A 24850-nucleotide genomic window follows, 5' to 3' on the forward strand; every position below is an offset into this window, starting at 1 on the left:
GATCTGATTGGTTGAAGCCCCTGTACGATTATCTGAATACCCATCCTGTCAAATAATTTAATGATATCATTTAAATAGGAAAAGAGAAGCATCTCGTTTAAAGCAATTTTTATGAAATGAAACTATATCAAATAAGTATGAGATGAAATTACTGATTTCCTACACGTTTTAAACTATGAGAGTAGTGGAATTTTCCATTCCATCGTAAGATCATTTTTATCCGCGCTGAGAACTAGTTCCACGGTTATCTTGTGATTATGATAATTTTAGACAAATAAGAAATAAATGAATAATCTTTTTGATATACACATATCAAATTGATATGATGGTATGAAAATATAAGAATATCATACAGTATCAAAAAATTTCCTGGTGGAATATGCATATTGTTCCGCGAGCCGAAAGCTGGAGGCAAGCGAGTGGGTCTTTTACCTGGAGAAGCAAGTGTACAGCAGAGCTGTTCCTGTAGTCTCTCGAGAAAGTGCTGGAGAAATCTTCGTCATGGGCAACCCAAAGGTCTTCTTCGATGTCACCATCGGGGGCGACCCTGCAGGCAGGATTGTGATGGAAGTTAGTGACTTTTAACAGTGTACTTTTTGAATTTAAAGGAAAAACTTAGTAGAGTTGACAGTTGAACTGTCAACAGGCCGGCTTCCCATAATAGTACATGTTCAGTAGGTAGTATCACGTTGTTAGGCGTATAGTTATTAGTTCCTCTCTAGGCACTATATTTGATTTTTTTTATTGAATACTGACATATAATTTTCAGTGATAAGATATCGTTGCTTAGGGAGAATTTCTTTTAAGCTATGAGTACCGCTTGTACTGGAAGCCTCAAAGAATTCTTGTACAACTTTGTTTTAGTAAAAGGGGAAACTGGAGTCAAGCGGGGAGTGCTCATTCTCCTCGAAGGCTCGTATTTAGGTGTCCATGTGTGTGGATGTAATAGAGATGTTTGAGGAAAGGAACCTGGATGTTCTGGCTCGAGTGAAACGAAGCTTAAAGGTAAAGGGGAAGAGAGGTTTGGGAATGTCTTGGGAGTAAAGTCGGGTTGGTGAGAGGACAAGAGCTAAGAAAGGAGTAACCCTATTCCTAAAGCAGGAATTGTGGCAATATGTGATAGTGAGAAAATAAATTGGTTTGATAAGGGTAAAATGAAAGTGGATAGAGAGGAGTGTTTATTGGTGCGTGTGCACATTGTCATAAGAAGAAAGATCTTGAGGCATGTGTTTTGGGAGCAGCTGTGTGAGCAGCTTTGATTCACGAGATCGGGTTTTAGTGATGGGTGATTCAAATGCCAAGGTGAGTAATGTGGCAGCTGAGGGTATAATTGATGTGCATGGGGTACTCTTTGCTGTGAATGGAAATGAAGAGCTTGTGGCATTGTGCCAAAAAAATGACTGGTGATTGGGAATACCTGGTTTATAGAGATGTACTTAAGTTTATGTGAGTAGGATAAATGGTGGAAGGGCATTATTGGATTGTGATATGTGATGGGTGTGCAACTTGGATGTTAATGTGCTCAGAGGACTAGCTTGAGGGATGTCTGAACACTATATCTTGCGGAGGCGGTGAAGATTTGTAGAGATTTTTAAAAAAAATGTTGGAGAGGAGAGTGTGAGGGGAGTAGGTGAGGAATGGAATGTACTTAGGGAAGCAGTGAATGCATTTGCTAAAGATGCATGTGGCATGAGAAATGTGGGAGGTGGGCTGATTTGAAAGGGTAGCGAGTGGTGGGATTGTCAAGTTGTTAGTGGAAGAGAAAAGAGAGGCGTTTGGATGATACTTGCAAGGAGGTAGTGAAGACGACTGGGAGATGTATATAAGAAAGTGGCGGGAGATCAAGAGAAAGGTGCAAGGGTTGAAAAAGAGGGCAAATGAGCTTGGGTTAGAGTATCATTAAGTTTTAGGGATCATTAAGTACCTGAGGATTGGCGGAATGCATCCATAGTGCCATTGTACAAAGGCAGAGGGGATAAAGGTGAGTGTTTAAACTACAGAAGCACAAGTTTTTGAGTATTCCTGGGAAATTAAATGGAAGGGCATTGATTGAGAAGGCATGTACAGCATCAGATTGGGGAAGAGCAGTGTGTTTTCACAAGTGGTAGAGGATGTGTGGATCAGGTGTTTGCTTTGTAGAATGAGAAATACTTAGAAAAACAGATATATTTGTATATAACATTTATGGATCCGGAGAAATCATATGGTAGGGTTGATAGATGCATTGTTGAAGGTATGAAGAGTATATGGTGTGGAGGTAAGTTGCTAGCAGTGAAAAGTTTTTACCAAGGATGTAGGGCATGTGTATAAGTAGGAAGAGAGTGATTAGTTGTCAGTGAAATGTCGGTCTGCAGCATGGTTGTTTTTGATTGTGGATGGGATGGTTAGGGAGGTGAACGCAGGAGTTTTTGGAGAGAAGGGCGAGTATGCAGTCCGTTGGGGATGAGAGGGCCTGGGAAGCGACTCGGTTGTTCGCCGATGATACAGCTCGAGTGGCTGATTCGAGTGAGAAACTGGTTTATACTTCATTTGTTTGCATTGAGCCATTGTTCCCTCTTGAATGCAAGCAGGAAATTTGTGTGTGTATATATATATATATATATATATATATATATATACGTTATACCACGTCGCTCCAGTTCACTCTTATTCCTTGCTTGCCTTTCCCCCTCTTATGTTCAGGCCCCGATCGCTCAAAATCTTTTTCACTCACCCTTCCACCTCCAATTTGGTCTCCTTGTTCCCTCCTCCTCTGACACACAGATCCTCTGTCAATCTTTCCTCACTCGTTCTCTCCATGTGTACAAACCATTTCAACATAACCTCTTCTGCTCTCTCAACCACACACTTTTTATCACCACACATATCTTACCCTTTCATTACTTAATCATACCACCTCACACCTTATATTATCCTGAAACATTTCATTTCCAACTCATCCACCCTCCTTTGCACAACCCTATCTATAGCCCATGCCTCGCAAAACATTGTTGGAACTACTATTCCTTCAAACATACCCATTTTTGCTCCAAGATAACGTCCTAACCTTTCACATGTTCCTCAGTGCTCCCAGAACTTTCGCTCCCTCCCCCACCCTGTGATTCTTTTCCACTTCCATGGTTCCATCCTATGCTAAGTCCACTCGTAGATATCTAAAACACTTCTTCCTCCACTTTTTCTCCATTCAAACTCGCCTCCCAATTAACTCGTCCCTCAACCCTAGCTAACCCAACGACCTTGCTCTTATTCACACCCACTTTCAACTTTCACTACCAAACTCAATCACTAACTTCAGTTTCTCATCCAAATCAGCCACCAGTGCTGTATCATCAGCAAACAACAACTGACTCGCTTCCCAAACCCTCTCATCCACAACAGACTGCATACGTGCCCTTCCCTCTAAAACCTTTGCATTCACCTCCCTAACCACCCCATCCATAAACAAATTAAACTCGTGGAGACATCATGCACTCTTGCCACAAACCGACATTCACTGGAAATCAATTACTTTCCTCTCTTCCTATTTAACGGGAGACATCGAAATTCAAACTTACTGCTACTGATATTAATGATAATGAGTACTGACAATTCTCTGAAAAGTGTACATGACTATTCCACCATGCTTTCAAACAGAAATTAGCTGTCTGTGATCATTCATCAAATCATACATAGAATTATTAGAGGAAATGGTTTTCTGCCCATGATTTTGAATGTAAATGCAAATATCATGCAAGAACAAAGTACAAATAAACATACTGTATCCAAATGGATTTGAAGATTAATGCTGAATACTTCATCTCTACACCATACATTGTTCTATCACATATTTATCTCGTTCACAAATGCTCACCCACATCTTGGTTATATCTTTAATTATGAAAAGCATTTATGTAAAAATTACAAACCTTATCACATCACACCAGTCTCAACAAGGTTTATCTTCAGCAAGTTTCTGTTGTGAAAATTCCCAGGCTTAAGCTGTTTCCTCAATTAAACCATTAAACTGCTATTCTACTTGTGAAGTAGCTTGGCAATCACAGTAAATGAAAAGAGGCAAATGATTGCATACCACAGCACATTGTTTATATATACTAATTGCGGCTAGGTTGTTTGTAGTTCTATAGTATGAAATTTGTATGTTCAGTTTTGTAAAATTTATTTTGTTTAGTGTAACTTCAATTGTTGCTTGATTATTATCATTTAAGGCATCGATAATCTCGATTTAATGAGGTACTTAAGAATGGATTAGTCTGATGTCTCATAATGGATATAAACTTGGCCAAAGTTTTACTTTGAGGTGAACTATTTCAGTGGGACTAATAACATACAGTATAGTTGAAAGTAGTATTAAAGATGTTTCAGCAGACTATGTATTTTGCGTGAATCCCATGAATGACATTACACCTTAGCTTTACAGTAAGTTTAAAAGTTGTCGTCTTTTGATAGACTTGGTATTTCAACCTCGTTAATCTTTGTTCCCTCCCATTTTCAGACAGCCTCTTTAGGACCTAATGGTCTGGTGCCATTTAAAATTGGTAGTATTTGTGTGAATTGTAAATGTTCCCTTCTATGCATAAGTTGGTGTCGCCAAGTTATTTGTTAACGTATTCTAAATATTGCATGCTATTTGCATTTATTTAGGGTAAACTCTAGATGTTGCCAGATTATTTGAATTAGTATAAACTTGAATATTGCTTGGATATCACAGGTATAAACATGTAAAAAAGAAAATTGTTTATAGGCTGTAGGCTAAGGTATTGTATTAATGAATTGAGTTCTGGTGTGAAAACTGCAATGCACTTAAACCTTATTTTGGTCTTTTGATTTTGACATGTTTAATGTATTTACATAACTAATGAAAAAAAAATTCATCATGTGTTATCCACTCGTGAATTTGGTGGAAGTTTAATTGATTGATTACAACATTGTTTTGGTATGTAATGGAGTATGCTATTTGTTCTTGGATATTTGTAATTTGTGTTTGGGGAAGGTTTTGATTCCACAGTACTAAATGGGTTTTCTTTCCAGCTTCGTGCTGATGTAGTTCCCAAGACTGCAGAGAACTTCCGTGCCTTGTGCACTGGCGAAAAAGGCTTTGGCTACAAGGGGTCTACATTCCACCGTGTTATCCCTAACTTCATGTGTCAAGGTGGTGATTTCACAGCTGGCAATGGAACTGGTGGAAAATCCATCTATGGCCAAAAATTTGAAGACGAGAACTTCCTGCTGGATCACTCAAATGAAGGCATTCTCTCTATGGCCAATGCTGGTGCTAATACCAATGGGTCGCAGTTCTTCATTTGCACAAACAAAACAGATTGGCTTAATGGCAAGCATGTTGTCTTTGGATGTGTGACAGAGGGCATGGATGTAGTTCGTAAGCTAGAGGGATGTGGGTCTTCCAGTGGTGAAACCTCTAAAAAATTGGTTATCGCCAACTGTGGACAGTTGTAATTGAAGCATTCCATCACCAAAGCATTATGCCCACCAATTAAAACCTGTAGAATCTGTCTAGTAGTCAACAGCGTGGGCAAGGATACTATTACCCAGCTGTAGATGTCATTCATTGTGCTTTTCGTTTGGTTTAGAAGTAAACATTTTGACAGGTTTATAAGTTTAATTTCATTATGTACATGAATGGCGACACGAGACTGATATTCAGTGTTGGTCGTCGTATCATTCATTAATAAATAGCAAGAAACGATAAACATTTCCTTGTCCTGATATTATCAAGGTATGAATTTATGCATAATAGGTGTGAAGTTTGTGAAACCAAACGTTGCCAGTCCTGATGATTTTTTTCAAATGGGAGCAGCCATACAAATTCATAACACTGGGCTTTATTCAATTTCAGAATTCAGGTGCTGCAAGTGAAATATTTTTTAACTACAAAATACATATTGCCCTTGATATTTAACTGCTCGTGTAATGGGGAAATGTGAGTGGAAGACCACTAGAGGAAGAAAAATTGTGGAAGGATGCATGCATTAGTGTAAGGTCAGGGTTAATTGGAGACATGGTTACCTTCTTGATGGAATTAACCAGAGGAAACGAGCATAAAAGATATAGTGGTAGTAGTAAGTAGGTAGGAACATTAGTCCAGAGCATTAGTTACTAGTAATCAGCAAGAACATAATGTAGGAGTCTCTGGAAATTGTGCTAAAAGTTGCTCAGTGACTGGCATATTAAGGATGAGGCATTAAAGGTTAGAAAGTGGCACTGATTCGCCAATTATGAAGACACTTCCCTTGGCCACCCCTGGTGGAAGCTGATTTTGGAGATATAGATAGATGAAAGCTATACCAAAATTGTGCTCCCCATAAGCCTGAGCTTTCAACAGGGACAATGATGCTAAACTTAGCTGCTAATGTTCAATTATTTAGAAATTGAAGTGGAAGGGGAGGGCTTCCAGCCTGCCAATGTCATGTTTGACATGCAAGGAGTATGTGGGTAGAATACTATATCGATACATATCTCAATAGAAACTGAAGTTCGTGGCAATACTCTCCATAACTAGTGAACTCCAGTGTTGCTTCTTAGTGTGTACTGCCTCACCCTGAACAAGCCAATGGCAGAGGGCAATTCTAGTGCAGTGTTTGCAGAGGCTTGTACCAAATGTTCCTACTGATTTCCTACCACGTCCTGCTCCTACGTAATATCTATTGCTCATATTGTCAAAAGGCAAGGATAGAACATGGTGCTCAACAAAGGAACATATAGTTAAGAAAGGTATGAGATCAGGGATGTCGAGTGTTATTTGGATCAGAGGGGTGCAACTTGACAATGAATATATTGCAGTGGGTTGGTATTGTGCATGATCTGGTATTTGCTGATAACCTTGAGGGTGACAAGCCTCTGCGGATGATACTGTTTGCTGAAAGAGGAGAGTTGAAGCAGGTTGTGTGTGTTCTGTTTGTGTAGGTGATTGAAGGTAAAAGTAGTGATGTTTGAAAGGAAACAAAGTATAGATTTTGTAAAACAATATAGATGGAAAGAAGTATATCAAATTATGCTTTGGATATGGGGAAGAAAGACGAAGTGAGAGAATAGAAGTATCTAGGAACTGTCTTGGGTAAGTTGGTGATATGGAAGGAGAGAGGAGTATAAGGTAGAAGTCGTTTGGTCCCTTAATAGAATAATGAAAGGTAGAGGTGTATGGAAGTGAAGAGAAGTTTAAAGGACAGCCAAGTCCTCCAAACCCTGACCTATGCAGCCAAAACATAGATGAGAAATGAGTCGCAGAGGTCAAGAATCCTGGCTGTGGAAATGAACTCCTTGAGCGTGTGGTATGACTAGATGGAATGAAGAAAAATGAATGGGTGTATGGGATGTGGTATGGCAGGGAGTGAATTGTGGAAGAAAGGGTGAAACAATATTTTGGGGCAGTTTCAGCATATGGAAAGAATGCAAGACCAGGAGTTTCCAAAGAGAGTGTATGATAATACAATTAAGGGGGTTGGTGTGATTGGAAGACCACTTGTGGCATGGGCAAATAGTGGAAGCATGAGTGGAATGGTGTATGTGAGGGAGGCATGAACGGACAGTGATGAGTGGAGACTTGCCATGGCCACCCCTTGATGCGAGTCTCTGGAGGGGAAGGTCGTCATATAATGATATGGACCATGAGAGATAATGAAACACGAGAAGCCTCGGTGCACTTTTGTGTAACTCCCCATACAATTATACAAAAGAGTGCATTTGGGCTTGTGGCATTTCATTTTCCACTTGGATATCAGCAAATATATATTTTTTATCAAGAAGAATGACTGCTTTCATGCGAGACAATTGTTAAATTAAGGATACTACCTTCTGAACAAGATAAAAGGTGGTCATGCCACATCATATTTTTGAAGTTAGATCATGGGCACCCATAGAAATATTCTTTAAGGGGAAAATGGTAGACTAAACAGTATGTATACAATGGAATGGAAGTGTCCACAGAAATTTGTCTAATTGCCTTGCTGATGCTAGGTTTCAAGACACTAAACATCAATTGCTTTGTCCTTTTGTATGAATATAATGTATATATTGTGGAATCTTGGGCAAGTTAGTAAGTGATCATAGCATCCTAAGTTGGCTTCCTTTAAAGATTTATCATACTGCATGTTTAGGGACGAATTATAATATATTTAACACTGCCTTCTTTAGAGGATAAAATGAAGCCCACCACAGTTCGTTCAGCCATGCTTATACAAGATGCATGCAGATATCCAATTATTGGAAGCTCTACCATACCTCCAACCTTATTTTTAAGAGTTTGGGAGCTGCTTTCCTCTCCCTCAACCCAATTCCAACACATGACCACTCGTACATAGATTGTCAGTATAATGGTCATGGGCAAGAGTAACTTGAATTTTGCTTGGTAGTGCTCTAAAGTCTACCATGTAAAAGTGAGCTTACATAAGAAAAACCTATGCATAGTTTATAAATGTCTTTACCAAAAATTAATAATTTAGGGGCTTATCACATGATGTACAGTATTAAGTAATGTTTGGAAAATTCATAAGCGCTACTGTATTTTGTAAGGCATAGAAAAAAAGAACAGGACAAATAACAAGACAATTACGAAATATAGTTTAATAAAAAAATTGCTTATTTACATCAGAAAATATATAGGTCGCTTTTATGGACTATATATTGATATTTGAAGCTGCTAATCTATTCTGGGGACTTGCAGAAGAAAAGTGCTTATTAACGGAAATGTAGATTATAAGTGGTACAACAGCTTTATGAAAACGACGACTGCCTGTACTGAATGAACTTTTAAAAACTATTTGAAAGACACATCTCCTTTTATGATTGATAAGTGGATAATGAGTGACTTAAAAATAATTCGTTTTATGTACAGCTGTCTTCCAAACAACAATCTATATCTTAGGGTCATGGTGCATATAAAAATAATGTATCTGCAAGCAGTACTTCAAATACAGCATTGGCACCTATCACTTATACTGTACATATGAAACTTGAACTTGCTTTCTATTACAATAATAGACTAGATAAGTTTATAATCGAGGATGTAAGGCATGTGTACGTGTAGGAAGAGAGGAAAGTGATTGGTTCTCAGTGAATGCAGGTTTGTGGCAGGGGTGTGTGATGTCTCCATGGTTGTTTAATTTGTTTATGGATGGGGTTGTTAGGGAGGTGAATGCAAGAGTTTTGGAAAGAGGGGCAAGTATGAAGTCTGTTGGGGATGAGAGAGCTTGGGAAGTGAGTCAGTTGTTGTTCGCTGATGATACAGCGCTGGTGGCTGATTCATGTGAGAAACTGCAGAAGCTGGTGACTTGAGTTTGGTAAAGTGTGTGAAAGAAGAAAGTTAAGAGTAAATGTGAATAAGAGCAAGGTTATTAGGTACAGTAGGGTTGAGGGTCAAGTCAATTGGGAGGTGAGTTTGAATGGAGAAGAACTGGAGGAAGTGAAGTGTTTTAGATATCTGGGAGTGGATCTGGCAGCGGATGGAACCATGGAAGCGGAAGTGGATCATAGGGTGGGGGAGGGGGCGAAAATTCTGGGAGCCTTGAAGAATGTGTGGAAGTCGAGAACATTATCTCGGAAAGCAAAAATGGGTATGTTTGAAGGAATAGTGGTTCCAACAATGTTGTATGGTTGCGAGGCGTGGGCTATGGATAGAGTTGTGCGCAGGAGGATGGATGTGCTGGAAATGAGATGTTTGAGGACAATGTGTGGTGTGAGGTGGTTTGATCGAGTAAGTAACGTAAGGGTAAGAGAGATGTGTGGAAATAAAAAGAGCGTGGTTGAGAGAGCAGAAGAGGGTGTTTTGAAATGGTTTGGGCACATGGAGAGAATGAGTGAGGAAAGATTGACCAAGAGGATATATGTGTCGGAGGTGGAGGGAACGAGGAGAAGAGGGAGACCAAATTGGAGGTGGAAAGATGGAGTGAAAAAGATTTTGTGTGATCGGGGCCTGAACATGCAGGAGGGTGAAAGGAGGGCAAGGAATAGAGTGAATTGGAGCGATGTGGTATACCGGGGTTGACGTGCTGTCAGTGGATTGAATCGGGGCATGTGAAGCGTCGGGTAAACCATGGAAAGCTGTGTAGGTATGTATATTTGCGTGTGTGGACGTATGTATATACATGTGTATGGGGGTGGGTTGGGCCATTTCTTTCGTCTGTTTCCTTGCGCTACCTCGCAAACGCGGGAGACCGGAAAAAAAAAAAAAAAAAAAAAGTTTATAATGCACTCCAATCAACAACTGTTACCTTAGTCATTAACAGTTGCAAAAATCACAATACACCCTTTAAAGTAAAGGATTGATCCACTTAATTTTAGGTTAGTGAATGATTTAATTATCCAAAATGCTAAACAAGAAATCTAGATTTATTTGCAATCTGTATAAAAGATAAATACTGACATCTGATAAATATTACCTATATATATTCTGAATACAACTTGTGGTCATATAATCACTTAATAAATTCTTGAATTGGATTAATTCTGAAAAAACACGCCCCTATTCCCATCCAATACACTCCATAACTAACCACCAATTTACAATCGGAAATAAATAGATCACTCAATTCACATTTCAACAAGCTACATTTCCAGATTCTACTTGCAACAATAGGCATAACATTGACAATACATACCAAAATGACCTGACAAGCACTAAACCACTGCCCTTTCAACCCAATCTTAACCAACTCTCCCCCAGACATGCTCATCTGAAACTCGACTCCCCAGGCATGTAGGAGTTATTTCATTAAATAACAGTGATTGTGACTGCCTAGATGCCCATACCATTGTAGTATTTTAGCCTAGATGCCCATACCATTATAGTATTATACTATATAAACCATTCTGTACAATACTATAGCTCTTTTCATCATTTTGAATGCATCTTGTGTCTCAAGTATTTGTGCTATAAAGTTCTAGGTTATGTTGCAACATACTATAATGCGAGCTGTCCAATCCCTCCAGTACACACAACCATTACTGCCTAAATGCCCATACCAATGTAGTATTTTACTTAAGAAACCACTCTCTACTATAACAGCTCTCATTTTGAATGCATCGTATGTATGTATCAAGTATTTGCTATACAGTTACAGGTTATTTTGCAACATGCTTTCATGCAAGCTGTCCAATCCTTCCACTTCACTCAACCACACCTCATAGTTTTCCTTTCATTACTTCCCAAGAAGCTCTGGAAATCTCTATTCCTTTCAAAACTGGTATTTCACTGGCAGCAGCATCTACCTCAAAAGTTAATGCCTCCATCTCCTGCCCATCTGATTTCATCATTCCCCTAATTTCAATAACCCTAAACTTTACATCCATTTTTGTATGATTATTGTTTAAAGGGTTTGGTTCCTTTAAAATACTGGCTTTTATGCTAATATCCATTTTGATAAAACATAAAAGCCTCTCCATCTTCTGTCCTTTAAAATATATTTCGCATTTCAACTTTTTCATAATCAATACCTCAAAAAAATTTCATTGTTACAGACTATAATAATTCAGTCACCACTGCTTATAAGTTCCTTTGTAAATAAGTTTTTATCAATATCTCGCTTATAAAAAATGATCTTAATCTCATCCATCCTCTACACCTACCATACTTGACATTCTGTATCAATTTTCTTCCTCAACTGTGATTTCTGAAGAATATTCTCTATCATCATTCATACCAACTATACAAAACTTTTTCCCTTTAGCATGCAAGTTTCTCAGAATATTCCATCTACCTTCAATGTATTTCACGGTTTTCCATCTTAAACTTGTTGACATGGCACAGGCAAAAATAAAAAAAGCCTCACTTGTGGCCATCTTAGATGAAAGGAAAAATGAAGAGTATGAGAAAAAAAAAATTAATATGAACTATGGTGTATGTAAGTTTATAAGAAGAGGGAATCAGAAAGAAATCAGTTCATTCCACATCTTTGTTGCTGCCCATACTAATGTATTTCACAGTTTTCCATTTTAAAATTGCTGACATGGCACAGGAAAAAAAAATGCCTCACTTGTGGCCACCTTAGATGAAAGGAAAAATGAAGAGTATGAGAAAAAAGGGAGAAATTAATATGAACTATGGTGTTCGTAGACCTGACTCTTAAGGTGGATAGTTCATAAGAAGAGGGAAACATGAAAAAAGTTAGTTCATTACACATCTTTGTTGTTCAAAGAAAGGAGGATGCATCGATACTAAAAACCAATTGTGGCTTGTCTTTGCATAAGAACTGAAAAGTACAAGAACATATCATATGTTCATTTATTTGTTTGTATTCACAGCTTTGTTACTAGTTTCCCTAACCAATGTAGTCAATATTTTGACCAGGTTTAGCCTTTGCTTTCGCATCTCGTTTCCTCTTATTTTCTCCATCTATCTCTTCAATGTATTCACTTGTATACTTTCCTTCTCAATATAATTCTTTGCTGATTCTACCATTTTTATTTGTACACTAAAAAATTTTTCTTTTACTGAATTCTTATGTAATGACTCCAGTGCCATGCTACTTTTGGATTTGCTTCAATGCCCCCAAGCAGCATTTTGACATCATCAGAATGAAGTAAAAACCTTGAACGCTTCTCACATGATAGGTGTAAATTGTCTGCCTCCATTGTTATTTCTAGCTCATGAGATGTTGAACAAAAATTTGCTGCTGCCAAGACAATGCCTGACTTGTAGTTATGAATGATGGTAAAAAGACAAGGGTTAAGGCTTGGATATGCAACATCAATTTTAGGCTTTATCCCAAAAAGTGGACTAGTTAGGAAGTTTATCAAATGGGTATTGGAACTTCTTTTCAAATTCTTATTAAAAAGGCTAAATTCTGGGATAAGATTAAACAAAAAGAAAGAATCAAGAAAGCCAGTTTTTTTTTGCATAAAGTTACATATGCATAATTTATGTTCAACACTTCTATCTTGACAGCTTCTGTAAACTGCATGGGCATTCATGCGTTCAAAGGACACCAGACGCAATAATGGTTTCTTGGATCCCACTTCTAATGTAAGGAAAAATAAATTCCTGTCTTCAGCATTATTTTCTTCCAAAGCTTGTACAAAAACATCTAGTTTGTACTGGATTAAATCTACCGAAATGCGTGTCTCCCGGACCTTTCTTAACTGAACAGCCTTGAGAGGCCTACAGTTACCGAAACTAGTGCCCCCTCCTTCTCGATGTTGTTTTAAAATCATATTGTTTAAAATTCCCAACCCGAAGTCAGCAAGAGCCATGTGGACATGACCTGGTTCAACTGATGTCTCAAAATTCCTGCATATGCACAAGTTAGGCTGCAGGAGAGGAATATCATTACAAGTCCTGGTTACTGATATACTGGTCAAAAGTCCACCAGGAGTTATATATTGCTCAGAAAACTTTTTGTCACTTACTTTGCTTCTTTCACCAATCAGGTGTAAAAGCATATTATGCAAATCAATCATACTAACCAATCGATTTTCATTATCACTTAAAATTCTAGTTTGAACATCTCCTAAATAATCTTCTACATCTTTGGGAAACAGTATAAACAAAAATGGATTAAAGGTTTCAACGTAAGCTTCTGGACTTGACTGAATAAACTTACCATAACCGTTTCCATGATCTGAAAAAAGGATGGTGATGGTGTTTTTCAACTTGGCAGCAAATTTCAAATACTTAGCAAGAGGTTCATCAAGAGTCTGTATCCGTACTCCAGTTTCATCATGAGCAACATTAGTGGTTGTATACGTTAAAAAAGGTTGGCCAGATTCTTGGATGGCCACTTGATACAGCTGAATATATTCTAATATATATTCATGATGATGCTTCCCATTAAAGCATACAGCTGGTAAATCATGAAACGGATCCTTCTTACCATTACTTTGCAGAATATCACAGCTAGCTAAAGTCACATCAACATCATCAATATTTGCATCAATAAGTGCTCTCTTGAATTTCTGCCATAAAGCTGGGCCAGTAAGTGTGTCATTTATGACCTTTAAATCCTTTACTAATCCCCATTCCCAGTTCCAGCACAAATCTTCAAGCCAAAGTGTTCTATAACCTTTCTTCTTATAAAGGCCAAATAACTGTGATATAGGCAATGGGTTTGTGGGATTATCATATGTGCCAAATGGTACTTCTGTCATGTCTACATAACCTGAGAAAAGAGCTTGTAGGCTTTCATATGTCCTCTGTTTCACTGCCTGGAAAAATTGATAATCAAACACCTTCTGATGTGCATCCTCATGCAATTTCTCTAAAATTCCAACAGTCTTTGGCAAGGACCTGTAAAAATGAGCTCTTGATAGTGAATCAATCATCACAAAATTTACATTTACTCTATTCTTCAGTTCTAAATTATGTGCAATCTTTGGAAATTTCTTTGGATAAAGAAAAATTTGAGAGAGAGAGTCAACATTTTCAAGGGCATACTCTTCATCATACTGAGGTTGTCCCAAGTCTTCTATCAGTCCTGAACTGTTGGAACATTTTATAAAAATGAAGCCCAAATGCTTATCTTTAGTAACTTCAGATATGACTGCACTCTCCAAATAATATAGCTTCACTTGTTTCCACTGGATTCCAGCTTCCTCTTCATTAAAAATGCCAATGTAATGATTTAAGTTTGTACACTGTGGCGGTGACTTACATGATATATGCCCAGACTCCTGAAATTGAAAATACCTATATAAATATTAATTAAATTCAAAATCATATGAATTCAATAAGAATGCAAAAGAAGAAATATAATCAGATTAAGCTTTACACACTCAAGAAAGTTCTAAAATAATGGTAATCATTAATGAAATTATACAAACTTGGGATGTGGAAGTAAACCCATCTGTTGCACGCTAATCCTGAGAAATATATTCCAATCATTCATTGATCATACCATACATTTCTTTGAAAGTAATATGAATAAAAGCAAGGTTATTAAGCAGTGAAGAGGGACAGGTTATTTGGAGTGAGAATTTGAATGGAGAGAACCTGCTGGGAGTAAATATTGCAGCAAATGGAATCATAGAAGCTGAAGTAAGTCAGGATGGATGAAGCGGCAAAGGTCCTGAGCACATTGAGGAATGTGTGGAAGGAGAGATTACTGTCTCTGAGGGCAAAGACAGGTATGTCTGATGGTATAGTAGTCTCATTGGTGCTGTACTGAATGCATGGCACTGACCTTAGGGAAAAGCATAAAGAAGAGTGGATATGAGGAAAATATGTGGCATGAGGAGAGTTGATAAAATGAGGTATGTTGGATAAGAGAGATGAGTGGTAGTAAAAGGGGTTACATAGGAAAGAGCTGAAGAGGTTTGCTGAAATGCTTTGGACATAAGAAGAGCATGACTGAGAAGGTATATATGTCAGAAGTAGATGGAACAAGGAAAAGGGGAATAGAACCAAGTAGTAGGTGGAAGAATGGAGTGAATGACACTTTGAAGGTTCAGGACTTGAACGAGGAGGAGGATGTGGGGTGTGCAAGGGATAAAGTGAGTTGGAATGAGTGGTATACATGGGATGTTGGGCTGTCTGTGGACTAAACCAGGATATGAGAGGCAACTGAGGGAAACCATAGAAAGGTCTGTGCAGTCTGAAAGTGGATAGGGAGCTAGAGATTGGATGTTAGCGAATGAAGCCATTTCTTTGTTCATGGTGGAAACTCACAAATGCAGGAAATGGCAGACATATATGAAAAAGAGTTAAGAGTAAGTGTGAATAAGAGCAAGGTTATTAGGTACAGTGGGGTTGAGGGTCAGGTCAATTGGGAGGTGAGTTTGAATGGAGAAAAACTGGAAGAAGTGGGGTGTTTTAGATATATGGGAGTGGATCTGGCAGCGGATGGAACCATGGAAGCGGAAGTGGATCATAGGGTGGGGGAGGGGGCGAAAATTCTGGGAGCCTTGAAGAATGTGTGGAAGTCGAGAACATTATCTCGGAAAGCAAAAATGGGTATGTTTGAAGGAATAGTGGTTCCAACAATGTTGTATGGTTGCAAGGCGTGGGCTATGGATAGAGTTGTGCGCAGGAGGATGGATGTGCTGGAAATGAGATGTCTGAGGACAATGTGTGGTGTGAGGTGGTTTGATCGAGTAAGTAACGTAAGGGTAAGAGAGATGTGTGGAAATAAAAAGAGCGTGGTTGAGAGAGCAGAAGAGGGTGTTTTGAAATGGTTTGGGCACATGGAGAGAATGAGTGAGGAAAGATTGACCAAGAGGATATATGTGTCGGAGGTGGAGGGAACGAGGAGAAGTGGGAGACCAAATTGGAGGTGGAAAGATGGAGTGAAAAAGATCTTGTGGGATCGGGGCCTGAACATGCAGGAGGGTGAAAGGAGGGCAAGGAATAGAGTGAATTGGAGCGATGTGGTATACAGGGGTTGACGTGCTGTCAGTGGATTGAATCAAGGCATGTGAAGCGTCTGGGGTAAACCATGGAAAGCTGTGTAGGTATGTATATTTGCGTGTGTGGACGTGTGTATGTACATGTGTATGGGGGGGGGGGTTGGGCCATTTCTTTCGTCTGTTTCCTTGCGCTACCTCGCAAACGCGGGAGACAGCGACAAAGTATAAAAAAAAAAAAAAAAAAAAAAAAAAAAAAAAAAAAATGAAAAAGAAATATATATAATTTTTTTTTCTTTTTTATACTGTTTTAATGATAAAACACTATCCCTGGGGATAGGGAAGAAAGAATACTAACCATATGTTCCCTACGTGTTGTAAAAGGCAACTAAAAGGGGAGGGAGCAGGGGGGGGGGGCTGAAAATCCTCCCCTCCCAGTTTTTAGTTTTCCAAAAGGAACAAAAAAGGGGGCCAAGTGAGGATATTTCCTCTTAAGGCTCAGTCCTGTTCTTAACGCCACCTTGCTAATGCAGGAAATGGCAAATATGTATATATAGAAAAGAAAAAAATACAAATGGAATATTTAATCACTATGATGATCATGCCCTCAAATATATATATATCGAAATGGGAAATATTTGGAATAAATGACCATGCAGAACTAAGTACTAGAACCTAAGGAAATCTAGCTATATCTAAAAAGACTAGCAAAACCTCTGATGCTACTGGAGCAAAGTCCATCAATCCAGTATAGCAGACATACATAATGGAATACACAAACACTGCATTAAAGTGGCTCTCTGCCAGTGGCCTTATAAGTGTGAGGCCCTAAAGGATAAGATGTGGCACTAGAGGTCACTAGTTATGGAGACTACAACTATGACCACCCCCATGAGGGAATTCCAGTTGGGAACAGGCCTCAGAGATATAGATAGAAAGAATATGCAACACCTAATACAAAGGGCAATTGGATCCAAATTAATGCCTGGAAAATTTAGAGCAGTTAGCCTAACACTGCATATTCTGTAATCAAATGATATCTTTTTTTTTTTTTTTATATGCTTTGTCGCTGTCTCCCGCGTTTGCGAGGTAGCGCAAGGAAACAGACGAAAGAAATGGCCCAACCCACCCCCATACACATGTATATACATACGTCCACACACGCAAATATACATACCTACACAGCTTTCCATGGTTTACCCCAGACGCTTCACATGCCTTGATTCAATCCACTGACAGCACGTCAACCCCGGTATACCACATCGCTCCAATTCACTCTATTCCTTGCCCTCATTTCACTCTCCTGCATGCTCAGGCCCCGATCACACAAAATCTTTTTCACTCCATCTTTCCACCTCCAATTTGGTCTCCCTCTTCTCCTCGTTCCCTCCACCTCCGACACATATATTCTCTTGGTCAATCTTTCCTCACTCATTCTCTCCATGTGCCCGAACCATTTCAAAACACCCTCTTCTGCTCTCTCAACCACGTTCTTTTTATTTCCACACATCTCTCTTACCCTTACGTTACTTACTCGATCAAACCACCTCACACCACACATTGTCCTCAAACATCTCATTTCCAGCACATCCATCCTCCTGCGCACAACTCTATCCATAGCCCACGCCTCGCAACCATACAACATTGTTGGAACCACTATTCCTTCAAACATACCCATTTTTGCTTTCTGAGATAATGTTCTCGACTTCCACACATTCTTCAAGGCTCCCAGAATTTTCGCCCCCTCCCCCACCCTATGATCCACTTCCGCTTCCATGGTTCCATCCGCTGCCAGATCCACTCCCAGATATCTAAAACACTTCACTTCCACCAGTTTTTCTCCATTCAAACTCACCTCCCAATTGACTTGACCCTCAACCCTACTGTACCTAATAACCTTGCTCTTATTCACATTTACTCTTAACTTTCTTCTTTCACACACTTTACCAAACTCAGTCACCAGCTTCTGCAGTTTCTCACATGAATCAGCCACCAGCGCTGTATCATCAGCGAACAACAACTGACTCACTTCCCAAGCTCTCTCATCCCCAACAGACTTCATACTTGCCCCTCTTTCCAAAACTCTTGCATTCACCTCCCTAACAACCCCATCCATAAACAAATCAAACAACCATGGAGACATCACACACCCCTGCCGCAAACCTACATTCACTGAGAACCAATCACTTTCCTCTCTTCCTACACATACACATGCCTTACATCCTCAATAAAAACTTTTCACTGCTTCTAACAACTTGCCTCCCACACCATATATTCTTAATACCTTCCACAGAGCATCTCTATCAACTCTATCATATCTATCTATTCTATTTATATCTCTGATGCCTGTTTCCTTCAGGAACTCTCTCAAGGGTGTGACCACAGAAATAGTCTCCATAACTAGTGAACTCCAGTGCCACTTTTTAGCCTTTAATGCCTCACCTTAACAGGCCACTGACTGATGGCCAGTCTAGCGCAGTGTTTGCAGAGGATCCTACCTAATATTACTATTGATTGCTTCTACCTAGTGTTCCTACCTGCTACTTCTATTGATGCTCCTATCATTTTGCCAAAAGGCTGGGCTAGCACATAGTATTCACCACAGAAAATCTAGAGTTATGAAGAATGAGCTGTGTGAGTTATGTGTTGTAAAGTGTTGTGTATGACAGGGAGAGAGATTCTGCATGTTTGTGGACAGAATGCCGAAAGTCCATGAGAAGGTGAGGCAGAAAGAACGGACAGCTATCTGAGTCAGAGGAGTGCAACTTGACAACCACTAAAGTGGTGACTCACTATGCAGCTATCACTAACCCTTCTAATAAAGAACCACAATGAAGCACCTTGTTATTAACAATTTCTTATATGAATGTCAGCACAGATCTATACCAGACTAAAGTGCACAAATGAAATTACTAGCCCACTAGAGTGACATACCACAACATGATTTTAACACAAGGGAAGAGAATGGACACTTCTAGATTTTGATAAAGTATCTGACAAATAAAATAACTGTATTGTCTTATTTGTTAACATGACTTACAAAAAAGGAATACCATACATTAACAAAAAGGCCTGGAAATAGGGAAAGACATTAAGAATACTTGCCAAGATGCAAAAAGTGACTTTGGTCTGATGATGACAGTCGAGAGGCTTGTTGCTAAAGAATAAGGCTTGTGTAAGTGAACACAAACCACGTGGTGCAGGAAGGTGGTGGCATGAATGGGAGGGTGAGCTGTAATGGCTAGGTGGAGTTCCCAAGTATGATTTCATACATGCTGGTGCTTCTGTTTCCTCATTAAGACTTGTCAATGACTGGAAAGAAAAATAAATTGTGTATATAATGCGCCTTATAGTTATGCACCTAGCATAAAGTGGTATATATATAATTTATCCATATTTTATTTATTATACTTTGTCTCTGTCTCCTGTGTTAGCGAGGTAGCACAAGGAAACAGACGAAAGAATGGCCCAACCCACAAGCATACACATGTATATACATACATGTGCACACACACACATATACATATATATACACAGGTACATAATTCATACTTGCTGCCTTCATTCATTCCCGTCGCCACCCTACCACACATGAAATGACAACCCCCTTCCCCTGCATGCGTGCGAGGTAGCGCTAGGAAAGGACAACAAAGTCCACATTCGTTCACATTTGGTCTCTAGCTGTCATGTATAATGCACCAAAACCACAGCTCCCTTTCCACATCCAGGCCCCACAAAACTTTCCATGGTTTACCCCAGATGCTTCACATGCCCTGGTTCAATCCATTGACAATATGTCAACCCTGGTACACCACATTGTTCCAATTCACTCTATTCCTTGAACGCATTTCACCCTCTGGCATGTTCGGGAGCCCCGACTGCTCAAAATCTTTTTCACTCCATCCTCCCACCTCCAATTTGGTCTCCCACTTCTCCTTGTTCTCTCCACCTCTGACACACGTATCCTCTTTGTCAATCTTTCTTCACTCATTCTCTCCATGTGACCAAACCATTTCAACACACCCTTTTCTGCTCTCTCAACCACACTCTTTTTATTACCACAAATCTCTCTTACCCTTTCATTAATTACTCAATCAAACCACCTCACACCACATATTGTCCTCAAACATCTCATTTCCAATACATCCACCCTCCTTCACACAAACCTATCTACAGCTCACACCTCGCAACCATATAACATTGTTGGAACCACTATTCCTTCAAACATACCCATTTTTGCTTTCCGAGATAATGTTCTTACCTTCCACACATTTTTCACCGCTCCCAGAACTTTTGCCCCCTCCCCAACCTGTGACTCACTTCTGCTTCCATGGTTCCATCCACTGCCAAATCCACTCCCAGATATCTAAAACACTTCACTTCATTTTTATTCATATATTCATATATCTTTCTTTCTTTCATACTATTCGCCATTTCCCGCGATAGCGAGGTAGCGTTAAGAACAGAGGACTGGGCCTTTGAGGGAATATATTTTTCTTTCATACTATTTGCCATTTCCCACATTAGCGAGGTAGCATTAAGAACAGAGGACTGAGCCTTTGAGGGAATATCCTCACCTGGCCCCTTCTCTGTTTCAATGGTGGCCATAATTAGATCTATTCACAAGCTTAGGATTGTAAAAATCTTTCAACAAAAAGATATAACAAAGCCTCTACTGAGTAATCCTGGATAAAAAATTTTACCTTTCTCAATGTTATATACTGAAGTTGTGGAATTTGTAAGCAACTAGAACCTAATGGTTGTTCAGCTCTTTTAGTGCAAAAATGACATCTAAAAGTTAAAACTATTTACATAGCATTCTATATTGTTGCAACAGTATTCTTAGCAACAAACAGGCTATTATGTCTGGTAAAAAAAAATACATATAGCTAAATATATTAGGGGGAAAACAAATCAGACACTGAACAAAATCCAATTCTCTCTAGCAGCCACTTCATAACCACCAAACACCAATCAGTCTTAAACACAAATCTCTCCAGTCTCACACTTCCATAAATATCTCATGAACAAACATATTCACATTTACATGATAAATACTACAAAACTCTCACAACCCAATTATGAACTTCTTTACACCAGACATATAATCTGAAACCACACTTCAAAAATGTATGAGGTGCATTTTCTTGTCTTCTCTCTGGACACCAACCTTTTCTTCAACATTACATACACTGATCCAGTATATTATAGGATACCTCATGCCCAAGATGAAACATTAACGCTGTAGATGCTGAACTTCTAATCCTTAAGTGCTCTACACTCACCTAACCAAAACAGACTCTCAGTATCACTATACTTCTTTATGTATGGTCCTGGCTATTGAATGTGGCTGGCTTTCTGAGCATTGCGGGAACTCAATAAAAAGGGGTTGTGGTGTATAAGTAAGCAAGAAGGTAATTATTTTACCTGCATAATATGAACATTTGTCAATCTTGGAGGTTGGTCTAATTGTAGGGCGCGAAGAAGCTGTGACATTAATAACATGAATGACAGAAGAACTGACACCAAAATAGTTCGTTTCCCTGGTTGGATCCTTCTTGGTCTTATGGTGGAGGGAAGGATGGCAAACATGTCACCTGCACTGTGACTCATGATGGAGAATACACGCCTGAAAAACAATTAGGGCAAATAATCACACAGGAATATTTTTCTTACGAAAAATAAAATCAGCAAGATGAATTCCCAACTGCATGGTTTAAGTATCACTGTTAATAACCAGACAACACTATCTACAGATTTATGAAAACCAAAGTTGATATAAAACATTGTGCATGACATAAGTAAAGAAAAAATATATAATAAATGAAGCAAGAAGAAATGTTGACTGATAAAATTTACATAGAAAAGCAAAAATCAGTTGGCATGAAATATTCTTAGGTGATACAGGTTAATTCTTGGAACCAGGCAATGTCTAGATTAGGGATTTTAGAAAAAAAGGCAATGAATTATGGATCTGAATATATCACCTGTGTAATAAATATAAATATTATCCCTGAAGATAGGGGAGAAATACTACCCATACCTCTTGCATGATGTTTCCCTCCTGCAATACTTTTCTAAAATGGAAACAGAGAAAAAAGCCAGAGATTTTTCCTCAAAGGATCAACTGTCCGTTCATGAAGCCAAATTTTAAAGACAAAATAGCTGAACAACCATAAAAGATTCATAAACATAAACTGTACAGTTTACATATCAATAACATTCACCAAAGTCATTGGACAGCACTTATCTAAAATCCTTCTACGTTTCCACTCCTTCAGATGAAGCATCAACACCCTTAACAAATCTTCGTATGACTTCTGTTTTCTGCAAAATTGTACACATAACAGATTTCCTTTTCCAACACAACACCCAGCACTAAACATTCATATTACTCATGCACTTTTTGGGTGCTATAGTATGGAAAGAATCCACAAAAATATCATAAGTAACTGAGAAAAGCAAGAAACTTCACACTTTTATATTCTGATAGCAAGAATATGATACAGGATATATAACCACATGGTAAACAGCCAACAATATAAACTCAAGTTTCAAGTAGGCAGTTATCTTGAGCATGCTGGACCGAGAGCTTTAGATACGGATTTCTTATATTCTATCTGTATTCTGCCTAACTGATGATAACTTGTTCACGTATTGTTGATACTATGAATTACCTGTTTACTTATTCATTACCACTAATGTCTGCCAAATTCAATCTTGTGACCTTATCATCCCTGATCTTTATAATTATCACACAAAATTACATATGTTAATTCACTGAGTAAAACTGAGAAATCTGAAATTCCGATTAAGATCTCGTATTACTATCACACTCATATATTATGCCTATTTTTGCACAAGAATGCTCTACCATATATGATACAGAGGGGACCAGCTGTCAACAACAAAGGTTATAAATTCATCTGTAACATAAAAAAGTACAAGGTGTGAACTTTTCCTCTAGGAAAGGAGCTACAATAATCCCCTACCAGCTCGTGGACTGAGGAGTACAGCAACCCAAACCAATCAGCAATGTTATACAGGACTGCCAAACTCATTTGTCTCACAATTTGCACCACAATAATTTACGGAGAACAACGTGTTCTTCACATTACCTCACATTCAGAGTGAATGTTTGTTAAAGTAATGGTAGCCGCCCTGCTTAACTCACCAGCTGAGCACTTTATGGAATAGTGTACCTAAAAGAAAAATTTCTACCACAAAATCTAATTCATTTTATTACCAAGTATTATTAACGATTTCTTTCTAATAAAAACGGAGATAACTGCCATCACTAAAGACCTGCTGACGACCACAAGGACTCCTCTTTGACAGTAAGTTTTTCCTTAGCCACATCTGGAGGACGTTTACGTCAATGGTGTAACGTCATTGACCTGCGTTCATGTGTATATCATTGTTGATAGGATTTTCTATCACCGAAAGAGAAAAATAAGTGTAACGTTAGCGGAACTGTCACTTAACCAGTCTTTTCTATCGTATAATTCGTTCAACCATTTTAATTATCTGTACGATCATTTTGCATTGTTCACTCGGCTTTTTTTTTTTTCTGAAAGTATTCCTCAGTATATTTTCTGACTCCTCTTAGGATTAAACTTATCAATCATACGCTATTTAAGAACTATTCCCAGGCTGTCAAACATACAAACTTGTAGTTACAATCACTTTTCACTTTCTCCGGTTTTGACAAGACTTAAATCCACAAATATTTAATGTCAAACTTTTCTTCCTTTTTTCTCGTAATTTCTGTTTACCCTTTCACCCTACCCACGTGGCCACAAGCAGGGCATATTTTGCGTTTCGTGTAGGATACTGTAAGAAAAATGGATCTGATATTTTGTTACAGCGTTCTCTAGGCTCATCACTAGGGTTAATGGTGTTGAACATGTGGAAGATGATGTGAACAACCAAATGTTCAGTCCTGTACTACTGTACATTCAACAGTGAGTTTTATTGAAATGAAAAAAAAAATGGTATATGTACATTCACACTTCGGCAGGGATATTACAAGTGGACAACAACACTGTTTACCAACTGCTGGATCATAGTAAGTACTTGTGACAGAACGTTGGGCGGGCAGCAAGGGTACACTGTGACTCACTCAGGATACGACGTAGCACCACCTCAACACACTACAGTGTCTCGGATGCAACAAAAGGTTCCTGCTAGACACCCGCCATAGCACTTCGGGTGCACCAAGAGACTTTCTTCCATTCAAATAATGTACACAGCTGCTGCATTGTTAACACCTCCCGACACGATGTGGACTCAGCCCAAGATGAGAGCTGCTGACCATTTGTATAACCTTCCTAACAAAAATATGTAAGAACGCAAGAACCTGATTATTTCACCATCTCATGCGAACCGTTAGGATGTAGCGGCCAGGTACCCCTTTGATCACACGCCCATGGGCCCACGTTAAACTCGGTATGCTCCATCACGCAACCCTTTCCAAGACATTTGTCACAAATTGGTGAATATCCATGGATGGTATTCACTGTGGCTGAACAACAAATAAAAAAAGTAAAAGTCTCAACAGAAAACA

The 24850-nt window shown here is 38.8% G+C and overlaps 2 protein-coding genes across 4 annotated transcripts; one reads left to right on the forward strand and one right to left on the reverse strand.

The window, feature by feature from the left end:
* The first annotated feature begins 206 nt into the window (after positions 1-206).
* On the forward strand, positions 207-5708 carry LOC139755333 (peptidyl-prolyl cis-trans isomerase-like). Its single transcript, XM_071673487.1, has 2 exons — positions 207-570; positions 5029-5708. Exons 1-2 carry the CDS (start codon positions 502-504, stop codon positions 5452-5454), a joined length of 495 nt encoding a protein of 164 aa, XP_071529588.1. The 5' UTR covers positions 207-501; the 3' UTR covers positions 5455-5708.
* LOC139755332 (uncharacterized) lies at positions 5557-24535 on the reverse strand. 3 transcript variants are annotated; one of them, XM_071673486.1, is made up of 4 exons: positions 24407-24535; positions 21712-21913; positions 19390-19596; positions 5557-14616 (listed from the first exon to the last, which is right to left on the reverse strand). In XM_071673486.1, exons 2-4 carry the CDS (start codon positions 21895-21897, stop codon positions 12439-12441), a joined length of 2571 nt encoding a protein of 856 aa, XP_071529587.1. In that variant the 5' UTR covers positions 21898-21913; positions 24407-24535; the 3' UTR covers positions 5557-12438. The 3 variants fall into 3 exon arrangements, with proteins under 3 accessions (XP_071529587.1, XP_071529585.1, XP_071529586.1); XM_071673484.1 differs by lacking the exon at positions 24407-24535 and adding an exon at positions 23531-24350; XM_071673485.1 differs by lacking the exon at positions 24407-24535 and adding an exon at positions 22328-23523.
* Between the last annotated feature and the right edge of the window lie 315 nt (positions 24536-24850).

This window comes from Panulirus ornatus, chromosome 19 (assembly GCF_036320965.1).
Source record: "Panulirus ornatus isolate Po-2019 chromosome 19, ASM3632096v1, whole genome shotgun sequence".
Classification (NCBI taxonomy): Eukaryota; Metazoa; Arthropoda; class Malacostraca; order Decapoda; family Palinuridae; genus Panulirus; species Panulirus ornatus.

Excerpts from the sequence above, each read along its gene's own strand:
- LOC139755333 (XM_071673487.1), top strand. The coding sequence starts at position 502 with ATGGGCAACCCAAAGGTCTTCTTCGATGTCACCATCGGGGGCGACCCT. Across the intron at positions 571-5,028 it reads CAGGCAGGATTGTGATGGAA|CTTCGTGCTGATGTAGTTCC; the intron begins GTTAGTGACTTT and ends TTTTCTTTCCAG.
- LOC139755332 (XM_071673486.1), bottom strand. The coding sequence starts at position 21,897 with ATGAGTCACAGTGCAGGTGACATGTTTGCCATCCTTCCCTCCACCATA. Across the intron at positions 19,597-21,711 it reads CAAATGTTCATATTATGCAG|TCATTGACAAGTCTTAATGA; the intron begins GTAAAATAATTA and ends TTTTCTTTCCAG. Across the intron at positions 14,617-19,389 it reads AAGTCACTTTTTGCATCTTG|GAGTCTGGGCATATATCATG; the intron begins GCAAGTATTCTT and ends TTTCAATTTCAG.